Source organism: Neolamprologus multifasciatus, chromosome 18 (genome assembly GCF_963576455.1).
Source record: "Neolamprologus multifasciatus chromosome 18, fNeoMul1.2, whole genome shotgun sequence".
Lineage (NCBI taxonomy): Eukaryota > Metazoa > Chordata > Actinopteri > Cichliformes > Cichlidae > Neolamprologus > Neolamprologus multifasciatus.
Genome location: NC_140456.1, coordinates 36,092,041 through 36,113,083, shown reverse-complemented (window position 1 = coordinate 36,113,083; position 21,043 = coordinate 36,092,041). Strand labels below are relative to the sequence as shown.

Genomic DNA, 21,043 nt, shown 5'->3' with positions numbered 1-21,043 from the left:
TCGTTAATCGTTTGGTGTTTTAGCTCTTTGGTGGTTGTTGACATCGTTTTGTGAGCTTTACACTGAAATTCTGCTGTTTCTGGCAAAATACATTTATATTGTATCATATATTTATATTGGATTTTTACATGATTTAAAAATTGATTCAGGATTTAATGAATCGATTTCGCATCATTCAAACTAAAATCAATTTGAATCGGGAAATTGTTTTGTTTTTAAACCCACTCCTAGAAATCAGTGACCATAGCCCTGTTGTTAGGAGCTGGAACAAATGTAAAGTTCTCAGGATTGTTTCTAACAAAAGGAAACTTTGACACATCGTTGGGCCGGTGCGTCCTGTAAGAACCTACAGGAACATATTCTGCTGTTCATACTTTTCTGGCTTGTACTCACATGCTTGTTGATGATTCATTTCGCTGAACACTTGCTTGCTCTTCTAGGGGGAGGCTTGGAGAGAACTGGGAGTATCGTTCGTGTTGAAGCCCACCCAGAGTCCAGATCCAACAAACCCATAGTGAAACCTCCGAGCACTGATGGGAGTGGCTCCTGGCGATGGAGACCACCAGAACAAAGAGCTTCCCTTCGGCAGTCGGCTTTCAACCTCAATGACCTGAACAGACACACGGACAGCTGCGACTCACTGAAGGACGGTGGATCGGTGGATGGGAGGAGGAGTGTGATGGGGACAGAAATGGAGAGCGATGGGGGCGGGGACGCAGGGGGCAGTGGAATGGGAGGAGGAGGAGTCTACACCAGCCATCCACATGTTGTGCACCCGTTACATCCCTTACATCCAAATAACCCCAACAACTACCAGCACCTCAGTTTTAATCCTAACAATCCCAATAATCCCAGTTTTAACAACCCAAACTTTAATCCTCCTCCTAACAACTCGAACATGCCGTTCACACCCACTGCCACCTTTGCTCCTCCCTTCCACCCCCACCCTCAAGCAGTCACCACTATCAGGGTTACACCAGTGGAGGCGACAGCTGCCAGCAGTGATGGCGGCTCGGACTGCCAGTCGGTGGCCTCGTCCAGCCGTGAATCCACCTTGAGAAGGAAGAGCAGCAGCAACATGGTCCACGTCCAGGATCGAGGGCCCACCCCTGAATTCCACAGCAACCACCGCCTTTGTGACGACGGCAACCGCCTTGACAACGAAAGCAGCAACCGCTTTCACGAAAACCTGCGAAGCTTTCAAGAGAACCCGATTCACCCCAACCACCCCAACCACCCCAACAGGCAGCTGCAGGGAGTGTTTGGGCGTCCAAGCCCCACCCCTCCCCCTACTTTACCCCGCCCAATCCTGACTCACACTCCCCCGCCTACTTTTGGGCTGGCCTATAAAGAATAGCATGTTCAGTGTGAGTCATCCATCGATAACTACAATTACAAAAACAAGTAAACCAGTCTAGACCAACGGGACATTTCTGGAGAGGATGTGAACAACAATCTGCTTACCACCTGCAGCCAATCAGAGATGGTAAAAGACATTCACACGTTCTCAAATGACCAATCAGGCTACAGTAGACGGCCACTTTTGTCCAGCTTATTAACTTCTGTTAGCAGTAGGTTAGAGATCGACTTCACAGGCCACAGACGTCGAGTCGTGCCTGCTCCCAGTTTGCTCCAACATACAAGGAGTCGGTTGGACTGAGTTCAACATTTCTTCTTACTTTACTACATATTTACATATTTTTATCACGTATCGCTGTACAAGCCAGACATTTCTTTTGTAAATCTGATCAATTGAGTGCACTTGCTTCGTAGGCACAAAGATAAGATTAAATAAACTGCTGGTATTATTACCCTGCCAGTGAGGACAGATTCACACTAATGACTTCTCTCTGGCTGCAAAGCTCAGCTAAAACAGGGGTGACGTTTCTACACATCCACGTTTCTGTCACACACAGGTAACATCGTAACCACATGCCCTTAGATGGAAATTTGTATTCAAAGCCTATAACTGTGATTGTGTTTGTACATAAGAGTGTGGGCAGCCACAGGGGAAATTAAATCCACGGTCTTAATTATGTCTGGACTGCAAAGAGTCCCTGCTGGGTAATAACAATATATCTTATTTGATGGTGGTATTGTGTTTGTGTTGAATAAGAACAATAAGGGGCATATATGGTGTTTAGATACTAAAACAAGCACTTTTTTCATGCTGTGTTTTATTGGTGCGCCGTGTATAAATGATTCTTACTGTGTGGTAGTTGTGCTGACACTCGCAGCATCGCCTGCACAAAGGAAGCTCATCTGTTTCCTGTTCTTTAGTTTGATTTCCCAGCTTTATGAGAAACATGGAGTCATTACAGAATAAAGTTGGAACGGTTATAAAGTTTTATAAAAAAATGTTTTATGATGAAAAAGATAATTATACCCGCACGCTGAAGTAACAGTGAGAATTTGTACTTTAAAGTGAAGAAGGAGTAAATATAAGTGAAATGCCACTTTGTTCCATTTTCAAAGGAAATCAGAATATTTTAAGAGAAAAAGACTAAAAAGAAAAAAGTGTACAGTATAATTAAAATGTTAATATCATAATTTAAATAACATTTTCAGGAAAAGGTCAAACTATTAAAATAATCAAATGTAATTTTATTATATATGTTATTTTCAAAACATATAAATGATAAAAGATAAAATATTTCCATCAATAATATTATTTTACAAATAAATCACCCACTATTGAAGATTAAAAAAACGTTGGGAATAAACCAGAGAAAGGTTTTAAAATTAGGTTTTAAAAATTCTTTTTTCCCTGCTCTCTGTTCACATTTATTATTTATTTTTTATAATGTTTCGCAGTTGTGGAAATATGAAATGAAAACTTGTTTTTATCTCATACTCTCAAATACTTTAATATTTGCATGTGTGGGTGAATTCATAGAGTATAGACAGTATTATTATTATTATTACTTTTTTCACTCAGTCATTGATGTCAGTGAAAAAATGTTTTTGTTGTTGTTTTCTTTTTAAATGTAGAGATTGACAGTTAGAAGAATATTTAATAGACATTTTCTTAACCCAGTGTTTACATTGTTCAATAAACTTTGTGCCCAAGTGCCATCAAAGAAAAGTCCTGTAGCTGTAGTCACATAGATACCACGTGTTTGTGCAGGACTCTACTTTGTTTATCTCGATGAGAATCTGCCTAGAAACAGCAAAGAGGCGTTGGGATTGTGAAAACATTCAGAAAGCACCAACATGTGCGGTGGTTTCCAGCTGCTGTGCTGTGTAGATATCTATATACTTTATGTACGTGTTTGCTTGTGCTCCAGTATTTCTTTGCTTCTTGCAGCTGTCAGTGCAGTGAATGGTAACGTTTGATGCTACTGGAAAGACTGGGCCTGTCGAGCTGCTTTTAAATGGTCAAGCGAGCTTTAGTAATATAGTAAAACAAAATAAAAGTTGGCATAAATTGCTTTCAGTCAAAGATCTGTGACATGCTAACCACATAAGCACAATGGAGATCAGTGCAAGGCAAACTAAGGCAGAAGTAGAGGAGCTTGAATCACGAGGGAACCTCAGAAGGTTTTGGCAGAGGACTGATATGAAAGATACTTTTAGTTGTTACCCAACCAACAGACAACTTGAATGTACCCTGATCGAGAAGCACTAGTTTGATGGTTTCCGCTGAAGTCATTTTGTGTTTCGGTCGTTTGTTTGAATTCTTTTCAGCTTTTGTTGTTTTTGTTTTTTCGAGACCAGCTGAAGATGTTGTGTAAATTTGAAATGGTGTGTAAGTTGTGGAGGGTTCTAGCATCATCACATTAAAGAGACACTTGTTAACAAATGCATGTTTATTTGGGCCAATTGAAATATCAGAAGTGAAATGGTGTTTGTGAACACAGTGAATGATGCAGCTATAAAAGACTGCATGCTGACTGACGGGCACATCACTGTCCTCGTCTCTGGATCGCCAAGACTTCAGTAAGAACACAAATATGTTCTGATTCCCTGGAGTTAGGGTTAGAGTTGTCCTTCGACTGCAGTTACTATCAGTTCTTTCTTCTGCTAATCGTTTTGTCTCTATGAAAGATTTAATCTGGTGGCTATTTCCCACTAACTGAGCCCTGCAGCTCGTTTCAGCAGTGGAGGTTAACTAGGTTTCTAGGTAAGCAGCAGTAGATGAGCATGCATGTGTTTTTAGCTCAGAAGGTTTTGGTGAAGTTTTAAGGCTTAAAAAAATTCATTTTTTCTACTGCGTCACACGTTTACAGGTAACTTTGTCCTGTTAATGGGAGAAAGCATGGTGGACGTACACGTATGAAACTACAGCCAGAACACGCATGAATTGTTCCGACGTGTTTGTGGTTCGTGCTCTGCAGGTGATTCCAGTTCAGCTGCGTTTGACACCAATGCTGTGAGCGGTAATGTTAATCTCTGCGTACCTGGAAAGAGAACAGTTTAATGTGAAGCCGTGCAGGTGGAGAACCGTTTTGGCTCTCCAATAACCCAAAAGCCCAAATATTTCAAAGTGAACGTTTGCATCCTAAACATTTTATACTTGTGTGTCGCTTGGATGGAGTGAAAAAGGCTGAGATAGTTGTGGAACAGAAAAATGGGTTTAGGAATGATTTGTGCTCGAAGGACAATTTGGAGTTTTATTAAGCTCTGGCAGGGACGTCATTCTGCATCTTCATAACTTATGACTGGATGTCATAAATGATTCTCATCTGGTTTTTTAAGCATTTGTATATTTCTAATATGAATATTTCTAAACACTTCTTCTCATTTTCTCATTGTTACGATGTACAGTTTGATACTGGAGGAGTTTGGATGATGATACTGAAAAGCACATGTTGTCAGGTGATGAAGGTGAATGACTTTGAGAGTAAAGTCTGAAGCATACAACGACCTGCACCTATGCTCAGATGGAGTGTAATTTGGAACAAATTGTTTCAAATAACATGGAATAATACAGGAATGATGTGGATAATCCCCCTGCCAATCGTGCACATGGTGTCATGGTGAGCCCAAGAACTAGAACAACAAGCCAAGTGTCCCTGCAGCTGATCATTACTGTCACTGAAGCAGCTGCCAGGCTCCTCTTTATGCTCTGAGCAGATTTCTGGTTCTAATAATAACTTCATATAACAACAAGGGTTTTTTCTTTTTTTGCACCATCAGCCTTAATTTATAGTACAGTATAAAATCTCTGTAGAGCCATAGTGGGCCATGGTATGTGCTGTTCAAATATGCTGTGTTTGCACTGAATATTACAGCCGAGCAGACCAAAGCCAGTTTTTCAGCTCTGTGTTGCTTTAGTGTGTAGTTTATGTTGTGGGTAGGTGCACAGTGCAATTACAGCATACACTCCAGTGTTGGTACGTGGCTCAGTACTATGAATCAATAGGCATGGTTTCACATGACCTGTTACTAATCGTGTTCACTGAGAGTAATATTTGAAGCTTCTCACAACTTATGTCAAAGTTGCAACCTTACAGTGTTAGTTTGAGCTTACCTCTGTGTGTCACCATGGTGTGTTATCAGAGTCTTCAGTGCACAGCGATCTTTGGTTTGGGAGGAGTAACAGTTATTAGCTAAGGACACCAGGGTTGGAGGTATTTCAGCTAACAGCTACACGGCTAACCTTCTTACGCTATCCTGCCTGTTGTTACACGATGTATGGCCTGCTGGTCACAACACATCCACTGTGTTCATTTACCCATCTGGTGGAATTATGTCCTAAAAATGTTTGATACAATGTAAATTACCCATAACTGAAACTATTTAATAACTATTTATAATTGTAGGGGTTTTTTTTGTTCAATCTCTCTTGATAGATACAATGTATAGATATTTTATATTGTGTGTGATTTTTTATATCTGCTTGTAAATTTTGTTGCTAATTATCATCCGGTTGTTAAGTGATGACGTATAAAGCCTGCTTCCAGGTGCAAACTACACTGTGTTCATTAAGGCTGTTGTCGTTTTAACGTGTTGTAATGCTTTGGATCTTGTTCTGTTTAATCTGAACGAGCCCCTAAAAACAGTCCGTGATCACTGTCGGCCTCTCTGGGTTTTTATTAGCTCATCTGCAGTTTTTAAACGTGTGATGTAACTACAGCTCGTCGGCTCACGGTTTACCAGACACCACATATGTGAACAGGACAGAAAAGAATCACTCGTAGGCTAAGAAAGACTAGAATGTGTGCATGAAGCTGGGGACCAGCAGTAGTGCTGGGATGGATCATCTCAGATGGTCTCCTGGCTGAAGTTTGGTCTGTTTTCAGCATCTTGTTCCTGTCATGTGATTACATTTGTCTCTGCCCATCAGAGGAGAAAAAAGTTAGTGTTCATCCTCCAGCTTCACTAATGCACTTATGTTATCATAACCATAGCTCTGTAGCTAGCCACCAGCATTATATAGCAGCTAGCCCAACTTCAGTAACTCTACAAACATCACTGTTGTTTAGTCTTTTGTCTTCATCTATGTTGTAAGTGATAGGGTTAGGGGTTTCAGAAATCCCTCAGCCAAAACGTGGTGTATCATCTTTACTTGGACGCTAGTGAGCTAGCTGCCTGCTAACTGCCTGCTAACTTCATAAATCCTTTTTCATGGATTCCTGGATGTTAAACGTTATTGTGACACCTGGTAGAGCAGCCACACAGTTTGTAACTCTCAGTGATGCCGCAGTTTGAGTTTGGACCCGGAAACAGCTAATGATGTCAGACTTCAGAGGCAGATTGCTGCCATGTGCACTCCTGTAAGTCAGTATGACCTACAAACAGGAGTCTCACACTATCACATGTTGGAAATCTGATGAAACTTGAGTTACAAGTCAGTCACAAAACCAGTTGCTGCAGTTAAATTCATCTTGTGATGCTTCAATCCCACTGACGTCTAACAGTTAAATAAAATGTGGTAACAGGCCATCTTATGACCTGCCCCAGAAAAATATAACAAAATTGTCTCTGGCTGAATGAAGAGCCTGTTTTATCAAATCCTGATGCAACTGGTAACCGTTTGTTGTGCATATCTGACTTATTACTAAATATTTTCATGGTTGCTACAAATATTTGTTTGTAAAATGTCAATAAAGACAGAGTTTTAACCACATCTCCCAGGTTGCTCCAGGCAACTTGTTTAGGGTTAGTTGTAGGTTTCAACAGAAGAGGGGCCTGAAAACTGAAGGCTCTGCCTCCCATTCTACTTTTAAATACTCTAGGAACAACAAGTAGGCCTGCAGAGCGAGAGCGAAGTGCTCTAATAGGGTGATATGGTACTACAAGGTCATTAAGATAAGATGGGGCCTGATTATTTAAGACCTTGTATGTGAGGAGCAGGATTTTGAATTCTGGATTTAACAGGAAGCCAAAACAGGAGAAATCTGTTCTCTCTTTCTAGTCCCTGTCAGGACTCTTGCTGCAGCATTTTGGATCAGCTGAAGGCTTTTCAGTGAGTTTTTAGGACTTCCTGATAATAATGAATTACAGTCGTCCAGCCTGGAAGTAATAAATGCATGAACTAGTTTTTCATCTGGCTTCATGGACAGATAGAGCTGGGTGTCATCTGCATAGCAGTGTAAATGTATGCTATGTCTTCTAATGATGCTGCCTAAGGGAAGCATGTATAATGTAAACAGAATTGGTCCTAGCACTGAACCCTGTGGAACTCCATAATTAACCTCAGTGTGTGAAGAGGACTCTCCATTTACATGCACAAACTGGAGTCTATTAGATAGATATGATACAAACCACTGCAGTGCAATACCTGTAATACCTACAGCATGTTCTAATCGCTCTAATAGGATATTATGGTCGACAGTATCGAACGCTGCACTGAGGTCTAGCAGGACAAGCACAGAGATGAGTCCACTGTCAGAGGCCATAAGAAGATCATTTGTAACCTTCACTAAAGCTGTTTCTGTGCTGTGATGAGCTCTGAAACCTGACTGAAACTCTTCAAATAAACCATTCCTCTGCAGATGATCTGTTAGCTGTTTGACAACTACTCTTTCAAGGATTTTTGATATAAAGGAAGGTTGGAGATTGGCCTATAATTAGCTAAGACTGCTGGGTCTAGAGATGCTTTTTGAGTAAAGGTTTAACTGCAGCCACCTTGAAGGCCTGTGGTACATAGCTGATTATTAGAGATAGTTGATCATATTTAAGATGGAAGAATTAATTAATGGCAGGACTTCTTTGAGCAGTTTTGTAGGAATGGGGTCTAAAAGACACGTTGATGGTTTGGAGGAAGTAAAATCCCCAGTGTGCCCTTGAATGCTGTTGAAGCTCTACCAGCGATGGGAGCTGAGGATTTTGTGGACCGGGGCGTCTGCTGGGTGTTCACCCACACCGTATGTTTAGGTGCAGCAGGTCTGTCCAGCACCCTCCCCCACCATCTGATGCAAGTCACCACTAGGTGATGATCAGTTGACAGCTCAGTCCCTCTCTTCACCCATGTGTCCAGAACATATGACCACAGGTCTGATTATACGATTACAAAAAGTAGAGCGTCCTGGTGCCACGTACACTTATGGAAACCCTTATGTTCGAACATGGTGTTTGTTGTGGACATGCTGTGGTTTGCACAGAAGTCCAGTAACAGGACACCGTTTGGGTTTGAGTCACGCCGCTCCAGATCTCACTGTTGTTGCCTACATGAACATTAAAGTCTCCCTGTAGGACAGCAGGTGGAGCACTTTGAGGACCCCACCCCGAGACTCCAAGAAGGCGGGGTACTCTGGACTGTCGTTCAGCACAGATGACAGTCAAGATCTGTTTCCCAACCTGAACACTCACATCCACAGTTAATACCAAAATCCCCAGCCCAGCCCACTGGACAGAGTCCAGCCCCTCTCCAAGAGACTGGTTCCAGAGTCACCACTAGTGTCACACACTCAGGCTCCTTCCCAAACATCCATCCATTCGCTTCCGCTTCTCCTTTTCAGGGTCGCGGGGGGCGCTGGAGCCTATCCCAGCTTTCATAGGGCGAGAGGCGGGGTACACCCTGGACAGGTCGCCAGTCTGTCGCAGGGCCAACACACAGGGACAGACAATAGTTCACGCTCACATTCACTCACACATTCCCAAACAGAAAGGTGAATATGTGTCCCAATCGCCAGCCGGTGGGCGGGGATCAGTCCATATTTGGAAAAATATGTGTTTTTCACAAGACTCCAAGCTGGGTTGAAGTTGTGGTTAGCCAAGCTTCTTATAAAGTAATAAAGTAATTTCTAGGGCTCATAAATCCTGTAACTTATACAAAGTGGACGATCAAAGTCTGTGTTCACAGAAATGTGAAAGGACTTTGTTGGTTAGCTCTTTGGGATAGGGAGGAAATAACGTCCTGTTTCCAGAGTTTCCTTCTTGTTGAGGTTTAGACCACTTAGTGCTATTTTACTGTTCGTTCATTACACGAGCCCAGCAGGATCCAAATAAGCAATACCAAAACAAAGCTGTAAAGTTATCTTAATCTTGTTATAGTTTTAGGGTTTTTCTATCAGATTTATAATAACTGGAAGATAAAAGATACTAGCTGTTTATAATGACTGGCAGCAGCATTCACTTCCTGTTTCTATGGCTGTACGTAGACATTTGTATCTGTTTGCTCATCAGTAAATCTTCTATGAAACCACAGTGTTAGGTTTGGGCTTTAGCTCTGTGAAAATGCTAAAGTTAGCATAGACTGCAAAATGTTTTGAGCTTGGCCTGGAGATGCGGTGCTCATCGTTCCAGTCTCCTCGTGTCACTCTAATATCCTCGGACGCCAAGCTAACCGAGCTTCAATGAGCAGCGAGGATGAGCCGAGCGAGTATCACTACCCACTTCCTCTTTTTCAGTTATTTTTATAGTATAGTTAGGTTGGCTAGCAGCTAAAAAACTGTGAATCGATTGGCCAGTGCTGCAGTTAGCAACTTAACTTTTCTCAGCCTTTCAGCGTCAGCAATGTGAATCAGCATATTCAGTTCAAATCTTAAAGTCAATAAGAGGCAAGAACGTTAAAGCCTGAAACTCGAGTGACTGCTGCAGCTGGAGGGTGCACTGACATCTGCACCAACCAAATAATCCACATTTCTACAGATCCTTCTGCAGCTAGCACCATCATTTCTACATGACTGATGGGCAGACATAGAATTTAATATCATAGAGAGAAACGCTGTCATGTTCTACATTCAGTGGATATGCTCACATGCACATGCTATTGTACTGTATGTATGTTGTGTGCATGTTTGCTGGGTGGTATGTTTCATGCTCTGTTTCTTACAGCATTGCCAAAACAAACAAACAAACAAACAAACAACAGCAACACATTTGTTATATCATAATTAAACTATCCTGATTTTTATGAGAATAAGTTGCTATTCTTGACACGACATCGTCACTGTAAAGAGGACCAACTTGAATATAAATGTGCGGTATTCTTAAAGTTGCCACTTGTTCAGTCTTTGTAAAGCTGTGATTGTTGGTAAGCTGGTGTTTTTGTTGTGTCCTGTTTGGATTCTGGATGCTCACATTAAACATGAGGTCATAGTATGTAGAGAAGGTGAGACAAAAGCTCAGGCTTCAGAATCACAACATTAACACTGCTACTGAGAATAATCAGCATCATTAGTATTATTTTCATGTGTTGTTTCCTTTGTTGTGTCACATTAGTTAATGCTAAGTGCCAGTTCATGTGTGTTTTATTACCAAATCATTCCCATAACTTGCCTCTGAGACTAAATGTGAGCTCCATGTGAAGAGATTTCTGTGACTGTAACAACACTAATGAAAACAAGCTCTGGTCTGGACTGTAGGACTGTCTCTGTGTGCAAAGCAGGTCGATGTTGGGTCTGAGTGCATCAGAATGAACAGACATGAACTGACTTTGTAAAGAAGTGGAACATTGGCAGTTTGCTGATAATGATGTTCTGCAGTGGTGTAACTAAATAAAGCTTTGATATCACGCTGCTTTCTTTTATTGTACTGTTGATTCTCCATCTATAGGACACAGCTGTTTCTGCCCACTTTGATTGATTGATTGGTTGATTGGTAATTTATTTCAACATGTGAACAATATACAGGTACATTTTTCAGAAACACAATGTGTAACAACATATTCAACAGGATGACCTTACCAGGGCTTCAGATACCACAGCAGAGAACTGGGCTCCAGTAACACTGAGAGGAATCTTGGAGTACCTTCGACTCCATTAAACTCAAGGAAAACCTTCATCTGCATGGTTTTCCAAAAAAGGACACGTCTGTTATCCATCCTCATCCTCTTGATCTTGTGCACCTCACAGTAAGCTAGTGTCCTTTGCTGCGAGGCTCTTTAAAACTAAACAGCGTTACTATGACTGCAAAAGAAAACACGTGAATATATATATATGCATGCATCATTGTGTTGTTTAGTAATAACATAACGTATACCATTCTATAAAATGAGCAAACTAGTGTTACCACAACAGCAGCTGGAGACATGTGGGACGGAAAATTGCTGCACAAATCTTTTAAACACTTGATTTTCTTTCTTATTGGTTAAATAATGAAGTGAGTGTGTTTTGTTATAGTTATTACTGTCTGACAAAAATCTGCATTCTACTATACTTGTGAGAACCAGCAGTCACAAGTTTGAAGCCTTTTTGAGGCTCAAAATGTCGTTTTAGTGTCAGCGTTACAATTAGGTTATGGTTAGGTTTAAGGTCAGGGTTAGGGAAAGCATTATGTCAATGAAGGTCCTCACTAAGATAGCTGAACGGGCTTGTGTGTGTCTGTGTGTGTGTGGGGTGGAGTGAAGTGGGAGCATGGGATGTTTACTGAGGATATTCTCCTGTTTGTGTGGAGTTACAGCATTAGGGAGCATGAAGAGGAAAAGGCAGCAGAGCAGTCAGCAGGAAAGTCAGACGGTTAGCGACCTGAATACACACACACACACACACACACACACACGTACACACACACACACACACACACACACACACACACACAATGAAAGAAGGGAGTGAGGATGATGGCGATGGCTGGGTGATCATTTAAAACTATCTCACACTACATCCTGCTTCCTTACTGTAGCTCCTCGCCCTCCGTCCTCACTGCTGGTGCAACCTTGTAATCTCAGCTGGGTTTCCATGGTAATGCCATGAGGGAGAGCAGATAGACTGGGGGTGGGTACTCGATACAGAGGGAAAGAGAGCGATCCGGGCTTTATTATACACTTCTGTGCAGACGTGCAGTGTGTGTGTTTATGCAGTATTTATATAGTGGGTCCAACATGTTACTTGTTATGTGTGTTTTTGCACAAAACACTGAAATATTCTGCACACAAAACTTTGATTGGTTGGTCAGAAAGTCACCATGGCAACTATGCCAGAGAGCTCAGCATGAATGCAGCACACTGGAGCTCACACACACTAACGGATGCAAAATGGACGCGTGACCGACTCAGGGTTAGTCGACCAATCAGGATTTGTCCCCAGAAGGGAACTGCAGAGGCGTCTGTAGTGTCTGACAGTGAAGCAACCATGAGGACCAAAGAACAACTCTTTGACCACATCATGCACTCACAGATCTTTGGTGATGTGGAGACACGTGTTTTAAATGCAGCGGGACTGAAAACTCATTTAAAAGTCAAGATTTCACAGAATCTCATAAGGTTTGAGTCATTCTTCCATGATCACATCATATGCTGTGTACAACCATGGACATATCCTCAATCACAGTAGTTTTGCCACGTGGCGCTAATGTGAGCATTAACACCCATACACCTGCAACAGAAGGGGTCAACCTCGCACTGGTCAAGTGGTTCTATGTTAGTTTACTATGACAAACTCTACATACGACCAGTCACTTTCAACGAACTAGAAAACCACACTGGTTACCAAACTATCGTCTTTCTTCATGCCGCCTCCTTCCAACATAGAGAGAGCGCTGCTGCCACCTGCAGGATGGGCGTACAGCAGCTCAGCTCATACATGAATAACATGCAGGATTTGCTTCAGCTGACTAGTATATCTCATAACTAGTTGGACCAATAGCTAGTTGTGCACATATGATTGGTTGTTATACAGAACTTTAGCTAGCTGAGCACCTAAAGCACTTTACACGACTTGCCTCGTTCACCCCTTCACACCAGCACCTTCCTCTGTGCTCTTCCTCTCTAACATCCTCACACCTTCATGCTGTGATGGATCAGAGAGAGACTTGGGGTTAGCATCTTGCCCAAGGATGTTTGGCATGCAGACTGGAGCAGACGGGGATATAGGATTTCATTTAGGAAGTGGTTATTTACAAACTGAGGAGACACAAAGTGTCATCAGCATGCTGAATCTAAAACAGTGCTGTCTTCCTTTCTCTTTTTGGTTTCCATCTACTTCTTGGGAAATTTCCCTTTAGCTGAAAAATGATGTTTTCACCAGCAAACTGCTGTCTGTCAAAAACAGATGGCTTCTGCTCAACAATATAAGAGACCCATTAAACACTGTAATTTGATTACTCTTTGAAGTTTTCAAGTTTCCTGACATCCCAACATTGGTTGGTTGTATTGTGTTGGTTCCACTGATGATTCTAAATTAGGTGTGGATGTTGTTTGCAAGTGGCTCAAAAGCAACAGAAGACTGAAAACTGAAGGCTCTCCCTCCCATTCTACTTTTAAATACTCTAGGAACAACAAGTAGGCCTGCAGAGCGAGAGCGAAGTGCTCTAATAGGGTGATATGGTACTACAAGGTCATTAAGATAAGATGCTCATCAAGCTAAGCTCATGTCATGAGCTAAAGTTGATAAAATAACAATAGGTGTGGATAAAGGCGAAAGTGTTTTAGTAGAAACATCTACCAAAAAGCAAAACAGACTCTTTCTCCCTTGTATTAAGTAATAATTCCTTGTTCTGTAAGGTTCCCCTTGTCTCCTCTGACTCCCTCTCTGTCAAGCTCACGTGTCCCAGTTCATGTCTCTCCATGTTCCGTTTTATTTTGAAAGTCTTGTTCAGTGTGTTTAGTTTTGCTTCCCCTGTGGCATCATGTTCATTTGTGTCGGCTGTGTTCCACTTCCTGCAGAAGTCGCAGGTACCAACAGACTCACTAAACTGATCACAAGGCCAGTAATGTTGTGGGGACGGAGCTGGACTCTCTTAGGGTGGTGTCTGAGAGCCGGATGCTGTCCAACATAAGGACGATGCTGGATTATACCTCCCACCCACTCCATGATGTGCTGGCCAGTCACAGGAGCACGCTCAGTGAGAGACTGAGATTACCCATAATGCACCACTGAACAACACAGGAAATCATACAATGCACATATGTAAGACTGCGTTCTTCCATTTGTGCAACATCTCTAAAGTTAGAAATATCCTGTCTCAGAGTGAAAAACTAGTTCATGCATTTATTACTTCCAGGCTGGACGACTGTAATTCATTATTATCAGGAAGTCCTAAAAACTCCCTGAAAAGCCTTCAGCTAATCCAAAATGCTGCAGCAAGAGTCCTGACAGGGACTAGAAAGAGAGAGCATATTTCTCCTGTTTTGGCTTCCTGTTAAATCCAGAATTCAAAATCCTGCTCCTCACATACAAGGTCTTAAATAATCAGGCCCCATCTTATCTTAATGACCTTGTAGTACCATATCACCCTATTAGAGCACTTCGCTCCCGCTCTGCAGGCCTACTTGTTGTTCCTAGAGTATTTAAAGTAGAATGGGAGGGAGAGCCTTCAGTTTTCAGGCCCCTCTTCTGTGGAACCAGCTTCCAGTTTGGATTCAGGAGACAGACACTATCTCTACTTTTAAGATTAGGCTTCAAACTTTCCTTTTTGCTAAAGCATATAGTTAGGGCTGGACCAGGTGACCCTGAATTCTTCCTTAGTTATGCTGCAATAGACGTAGGCTGCCGGGGGATTCCCATGATGCATTGAGTGTTTCTTCTTTTGTCATGATGTGTTAATGACCCTAACCTCTCTGCACTGAACCATGTTATTAATCTCAGGCCACAGGTCCAGTGGGGCTTGGCGGTGCTACTGCCGTGGGTCTGGATGGGTCTGGGCCCCCTGGCCTTGGTGGGTCCCAGAGGGTGGGGGTGCCTACTGGGATCAGCAGGGGAGCTGACCCAGGGAGGGGCTGCTTGCCCCTCCCTTATTTCCATCCCCAACTGCCTCCCTCTACTCACTCCACCACACCCACCCACACATGCAGGGCCTTGGGGTGCAGGTGTGTCACCAGGGTACAGGGGAGACACAAACCCCCGTTCTCTGTTCGCCATTGGGGCGGAGGGCGCGGAGGAGTTGGCCGTCCGGTCTGGGATGCTGGGCCTCCCTGCTACTGCGGGACCAGGGACGGTTTGCCTGTCTCCACCCCGGGGAAAGGGTAACATCTCCTGGTTCTGGGGGTGGATTCCCCCTCTGGGGGCGAGGGTACCTGGACCTGGGGTATAGAGGATGTTTGGGCAGTGTGAGTGTGTGTACAGTGTCTGTTTGTGTGTGTCTCCATGTTGGGTGAGTGCTGAGTATTTGTATATGTGTGCAGGTTGGGAATGCACGATCGTGTCTGCGTGCGCCTGTTCGTCTGTGTCTATATGTACGGTCGGGTCTTAGACTCCACCTCTCTGGGAACATCTCAGCCCCCCCCCCCCAGGTGTGGAGGCCTATCTCCACCCACCACACTCCCTGCTGTTGGCTGATGCCCTCAGACGTCGGTGGGTTGGTGGTTTTCAGTGTCCAGGGCTGGGCGCTCAGGTATGTACCGACTCACTCCTGGTGGCTGCTTAGCAGGGCCTGGCATCTTTGGCTCGGTCGGGTCCTTCCGGGTGGTGGGGGTCAGGGGCCCAGGCCTTGGGGCCTGGGACTCCGTCCACTCTTTCACAGCTGACTGCCGGCAGAGCCCCCTCTGGCTTCTGCTCCGTGGCTGATGGGTGACCTCTCGTCTGGGGCTCTCCTCAGCTCTTTCTGGAAGGGTGGCACGGATGCCCCTCCGGTGGTCCTCCTTGGGTCCTCGTACTCTCGGGCCTCTGGATGTCTGGGGCCTGGATCTCCTCCATGCCTGCTTCATGCCCTGGGGGACGGGGCAATGGCTCTCTACACCCTCTAACAGACCATTACATGGGGAAACCTTTTGAATACAAGCGTGCTGATCCACACAGGTGTGCACACGGGTGTTCACAGACACAAACTACACCTTTCTTAGCTGCTACCTCAAAGCACACTGTGCGCTGTTGGTCCTGCGTGCTGCACAATAATATTCAATATTTAGTATTTACTGTTATTTACACTTAGTTAGATTAATGTGATGGTGTTGTGTTTATTATGTTGCTCTCTTTTATGCTTGTTTACTCTTTTTTTCCCTTCTCTCAACAGGTGATCCAGGAGATTTTTTTCTTCTTTTTTTGAAGCTTCCTCTCTCACTGTCCCTCTGTTTTTCTTTCCCTCTAGTTCTTTCTTTCTTTCAACCTTTCCTATCCCCCAATCATGTCTGTCCCATCTGTAACAACTGAAAATAAAATAAAATAAATATATATTAATAATAACAAAGGTCAACCAAACGGACCAATATGGCAAGGCCATGATGATCCACTTGGTAAAGTAAATCCGTTGGGCATCTTTCTTTGCCTACAGACAGTAAATCAGATGGCTAAAGAACCAAACGGGACAGGCAAAAAAAAGTAAATAAATCTCTGTCTCTCTTCCACAGCATGTCTTTATCCTGTCTTCCTTCTCTCACCAACCAATCACAGCAGATGGCCCCGCCCCTCCCTGAGCCTGGTTCTGCTGGAGGTTTCTTCCTGTTAAAAGGGAGTTTTTCCTTCCCACTGTCGCCAAAGTGCTGCTCACAGGGTGTCATATGATTGTTGGGTTTTTCTCTGTATCTATGAAGCACCTTGAGGCAACTTTTGTTGTGTAAATAACACTGCATTGAATTTCATTACAGATCACAATGTCATCTTCAAACATGATTGATCAGGCCAACGTATCACCACTGTGAACATGATGTCATCTGGACCAACCACCTTTCCACTCTTCATAGATGTCATCACTTGTTCCTCTGCACTTTCATACCCACCATCTGTCCTCTTGTTCTTCATTCATCGGCTGCTAAGTATTCCTTACATCTTCTTAACATCCCCTCGTCACGTCTTAGTCAATTTCCTTAATCGCCCTAATCTGCTAGAGCTTGATCTGCTTAGCCAACTGATACAAGTCATTTTCTCCTTCCTTCCACAGCCTTTCCCTTTGCTAGACTCCACCTTCTTCAGCTCCAACCAACCCTTTGAATACTTTCCCATACTGAAACTAAAAACATTCCCAATCTTCTCACGAAATAAAAAATAATAAAAAAATGTATTGTGCACCTCAGAGAGGTCTGATTGATATCTCCACTTTGAATCATTTTCACTGCTTGCAGCAGTGTTAATACCATTTCCTGTGCAGTCTCTGCATTAGTAAATAAGATGAGGTAAAATACGTCTTAAACCCATTTTTATTCTTTGGCTTTTGGCCTCAGCGAGACTTCGTTTGATTACAAAAAACTAATTCATTTTGTACTTTTTGCTTTAAATCTTATGTATTTGTATCGTTTGGTTTTGATGTACAGCACTTTGCGTCAGCTGTTTTAAAGTGTGTATATGTATATACACATAGTATATGATGATGATAATTACACAAATGTATTCTAAAATTCTTGTTCTTCTGTTTTTAAACTAAGTTCAACATGTTTCTGCAAAAAGAAAAAGAAAAAATTGAACATGGAGAGAAATAATTGAAATTCTGTAAAATAGGCATAAAGCACAGAAGCACAGATTTGTTTCTGTGACATAGAGACTGAGTGGGACATGGAGCTGTGTTGGAGGATTTTCTGTACCATCACAGCATCGATTAGGAATACTAAATAAGTCTTGTGTTGTGACGAGGCTTCACACAGGTAAACAACAGGTAAACGACAACAACTAAATAAACAGGCACTGCTGTGTTGTCCCAAATCTTTTATTGTAGCTCCCAGAACAGAAAAACTTCCCACTTCATGATCATTTAGTCAGCACAGTGTCACACCTGCACACTCAACCATAATCTGAGGGCTGTGGCTCAAAGACAGCATGTCATGGAAGAGGGTGGCCACGCCCCCTCCACTCCTCTGTCATCATTGATACTTTGTTGCATAGTGTTCATCAGAAGTGGCCTCTGCTTAGCAACAGAGCTGCCTGTGCGCCACAACCCTCTGAGACGTGACCTGTGACCAGGGCCGAGTACTGAAAAACAGTGTTTCTCTGTTTGTGCTTCACAGGACAAAGTCAGCAAACAGCTTATGGCTTAGTACAAAGCACCGCAAGCATCATAAGAATTCTTCTCATCTCTCCAAATTCTTTTTAAAAAATCTATTAAAAAATCTAAAAGTTGTCTCTCAGTAAAGATTCTACTTTTCAATGTTACAAAGGTTCAGTTCACATTGAGTTTCAGCAAACAGAAACACCAGCTAGTGTTACAGGAGAAAGAGCTGTCGCATCCCTAACAAACAGTTACAGTAAGTGAGGACCACACGTAGTGTTTACTGATTCCTACAGCGTTTTCACATCATCATCCTCGAGTGAAGCAAGGTGACTCATGTTTACAGAACAAACAACAAACAACCATGTTTGAGTCTACATCTGGCCTTCAAAATAAGATTTGACATTATTGTGTGTGACAGGGTGGCGTTAAGCCTCTACGGAGAGGCTGGATTTCCACAGGAATGAGCCACTGTTATAAACGTGGAGGGGCGCAGCGTCCGTGCTGCCCTCACAGTTCAGCTGTGCAAACAGAAGATCCAGCTGGGAGTCGACAGAATACAGTTTGATGTAGTGAGATAACAAAAAGAGTCAAACACAGTCTGCAAAACTAAACTGCAGCTCACACAACAAGAAGGAGAAGCAAAGATCTGTCAGCACATAACATTACTCACAAACACAGTTCATGTGTTAGCATATGGCTCATCCTGGAGTCGACACTGAGTGGTAAATTCACCTGATGCTAAGGAGGGGGAAGGAGATGGGTGACGCGCGTCACACCTTTGCATAGAGTCCTCTCTACACCGAGCAGCAGCTTCGGCTCGGGGATTTGATTTGGTTGCTCCAACACTTTAAAGTGTGAAGCTTCTTAACGTGCAGCTCCAGCTCTTTGCTGAGAGGTACAAGACTGCGAGTGCAGCACACACTCGTACGTCACAGGGAGTGGACATCTGCCCAAACACTCAACTAAAACACCCTGAAGGAAACAGGAAAACAAAGAATGAGCCAAAACCTGAAAGAAACAACAAAGGTAAAGGAAGCATATTAGTGAACATCATCTCACACACTGACACTAAAAGGGAAATTTAAAGGGAGGGGTGAAAATGGGGGGAGAGGGGCGATTGTTGCCGTGACAACTCAATCATTTCTCTGGAGAGGGGCATCATCATCTGAGCTCAGATGGTGCTGATGCAGTGTCAGTGGTCCCTGCTCCATCACAGCGGCGACTGCCGTGGCCTACGTTTCTGTGGACGCAAGAGCAGAGAGACGATTGGTCAGTGTTCACAGGTGACCTGTCCTCCACCAAAGTACGCCGTGAACCACCCCCCCTTCATCTCTTATGAAACGTACGTTCTGATAAGGAACATCTGCAGTCACACATCTGTCTGCTCCCAGCTGTTGGCGGCTAATCTAAGCTTTACATCACTTTCCCACGCCGTCAGGCTGATTGTGACGTCACCGGTCTAGCCCCTCTGGCCTTCTTCACGTACTTTAAATCTCACTGTGCATCTGTCAGTGTTCCTTGCAGACATCTTTGTGCACCCCCCCTCCTCCCCATCGCTCCATCTTCATCTCCACCCCAGCGCTGGACTCGGGGTCCCACCCTAATCCTCATCACGTGCTGCTGTGATGGTTCGCTAAGTCTGACCGCCTCACCTCAAACTGAACTATGCACATCAATAACTCGTGTTTCATTCCTGCTAATGATCGCTCTTTATTGCAACCCTGTGGGTGACAGAGGGGCTGAATCAGGTGACCATGAAGCCCCCACATTTGCATTTAGCTCCTCAGGTAGGTGATGTCAAAGAAACAGACTGGACCAGCCTCTTGCTCTGCTCTGTGGTGCAGTCTGATGCTCCACAGCTGCAGATTAACATCCTTCAACAGCTACAGCACGTGGAGCTGTTTAAACAGCTGACTATGACTACCTCCCGACTCATCACTGCACTGCTGCACGAAGATAAAGTCAGCAGCTGCCGGTCGTCTGATTAAAAGAGCACACAGCAGCTGTGTGACCTTTCACCTAGCTGTGCTAAGACTGATTTCCCTGTTCTACTACGACTGCAGGGACTCGGGCAGAGATACGTTAAATTTAGGGAGTCTGATTCTTCAAATCTTCTAATGGGACGTGAAGCCATGAAACTGGTTACCTGTAGGCTCGTCTTTCCACAGGTCCTCCATCTCAGGAGCCCTCGCTGCTGCAAAAACAGAAACACATGCTGAAGTAGAGCGAGAACAACAACAACAAGCAAAGTTCAGCTTTCAGGAATAAAATGTGTCACTCACCACCACCATGTGCTGCTTCTTCTTCTGCCACTGTAAAAACAAACATTTAAACAACATTATTCTCCTGGAAATCAGTCTGCCTCAGCACGGTGTTGGTGCTGGCAGTAACTTGTATAGATCACAGGAGGAAGAGGATGATAAGCTGTTGATTCCCTGATCAGTGCTGTTGGTCAGCTCGCACACGTGGCTCTCATGAGCTTCCTGGACTTTGATCTGTCCTGATCAGCTATCAGTGCTGATGGAGACATGAGACAGGCTCATGAGGGGAAATGGATTTGTTACAGTGACCTCCATGACCACTCAACAGGTCCACTGAGGTTAAACTAGACCCCACAGACAGTTCACTCTGAGTGTCAGCACCCACCCAGCTCTATCTGTCTATGAAGCCAGATAACACACACCAATGAGTTAAACTGCAGGAATGTCTTAAAGACTTGGTCACTTGGTGTTCGCTCGCTCTGTGGTAGAGTATCACTTCCTGTTCCTGCTCAAACACAGTGGTGTTTCTGAGTAGCTTATCTGCTTAACAATTTAATTAACAACTTTTAAATACATTCTTTTTTCAGAGTATAATCTTC

At 43.5% G+C, this 21,043-nt stretch overlaps 3 protein-coding genes and 1 long non-coding RNA gene across 10 annotated transcripts in view; 2 read left to right on the top strand and 2 right to left on the bottom strand.

Annotated features, from left to right (window-relative positions):
• Nucleotides 1-3,614, top strand: part of LOC146498574 (phospholipid phosphatase-related protein type 4-like) — a 61,039-nt gene extending 57,425 nt beyond the window's left edge. For both annotated transcript variants that reach the window (XM_085140016.1, XM_085140017.1), the window contains exon 11: nt 441-3,614. In XM_085140016.1, the coding sequence (XP_084996142.1) occupies nt 441-1,357 (917 nt within the window). In that variant the 3' untranslated portion in view covers nt 1,358-3,614. The remainder of the gene's footprint in view (nt 1-440) is intronic.
• Nucleotides 1-21,043, top strand: part of LOC146498569 (uncharacterized) — a 242,972-nt gene that overhangs the window by 148,966 nt on the left and 72,963 nt on the right. The window lies entirely within an intron of this gene.
• LOC146498573 (uncharacterized) lies at nt 8,728-11,523 on the bottom strand. Its single transcript, XR_014870560.1, has 2 exons — nt 9,041-11,523; nt 8,728-8,863 (listed from the first exon to the last, which is right to left on the bottom strand). It is a non-coding gene; the product is annotated as an uncharacterized LOC146498573 (long non-coding RNA).
• Nucleotides 17,886-21,043, bottom strand: part of asph (aspartate beta-hydroxylase) — a 32,724-nt gene continuing 29,566 nt past the window's right edge. For 5 of the 6 annotated variants that reach the window (XM_085140038.1, XM_085140034.1, XM_085140036.1 and 2 more), the window contains 3 exons: nt 20,466-20,495; nt 20,330-20,377; nt 17,886-19,423 (listed from right to left, as the gene is read on the bottom strand). In XM_085140038.1, the coding sequence (XP_084996164.1) occupies nt 19,416-19,423; nt 20,330-20,377; nt 20,466-20,495 (86 nt within the window). In that variant the 3' untranslated portion in view covers nt 17,886-19,415. The remainder of the gene's footprint in view (nt 19,424-20,329; nt 20,378-20,465; nt 20,496-21,043) is intronic. The other variant, XM_085140033.1, reaches the window with a different exon arrangement.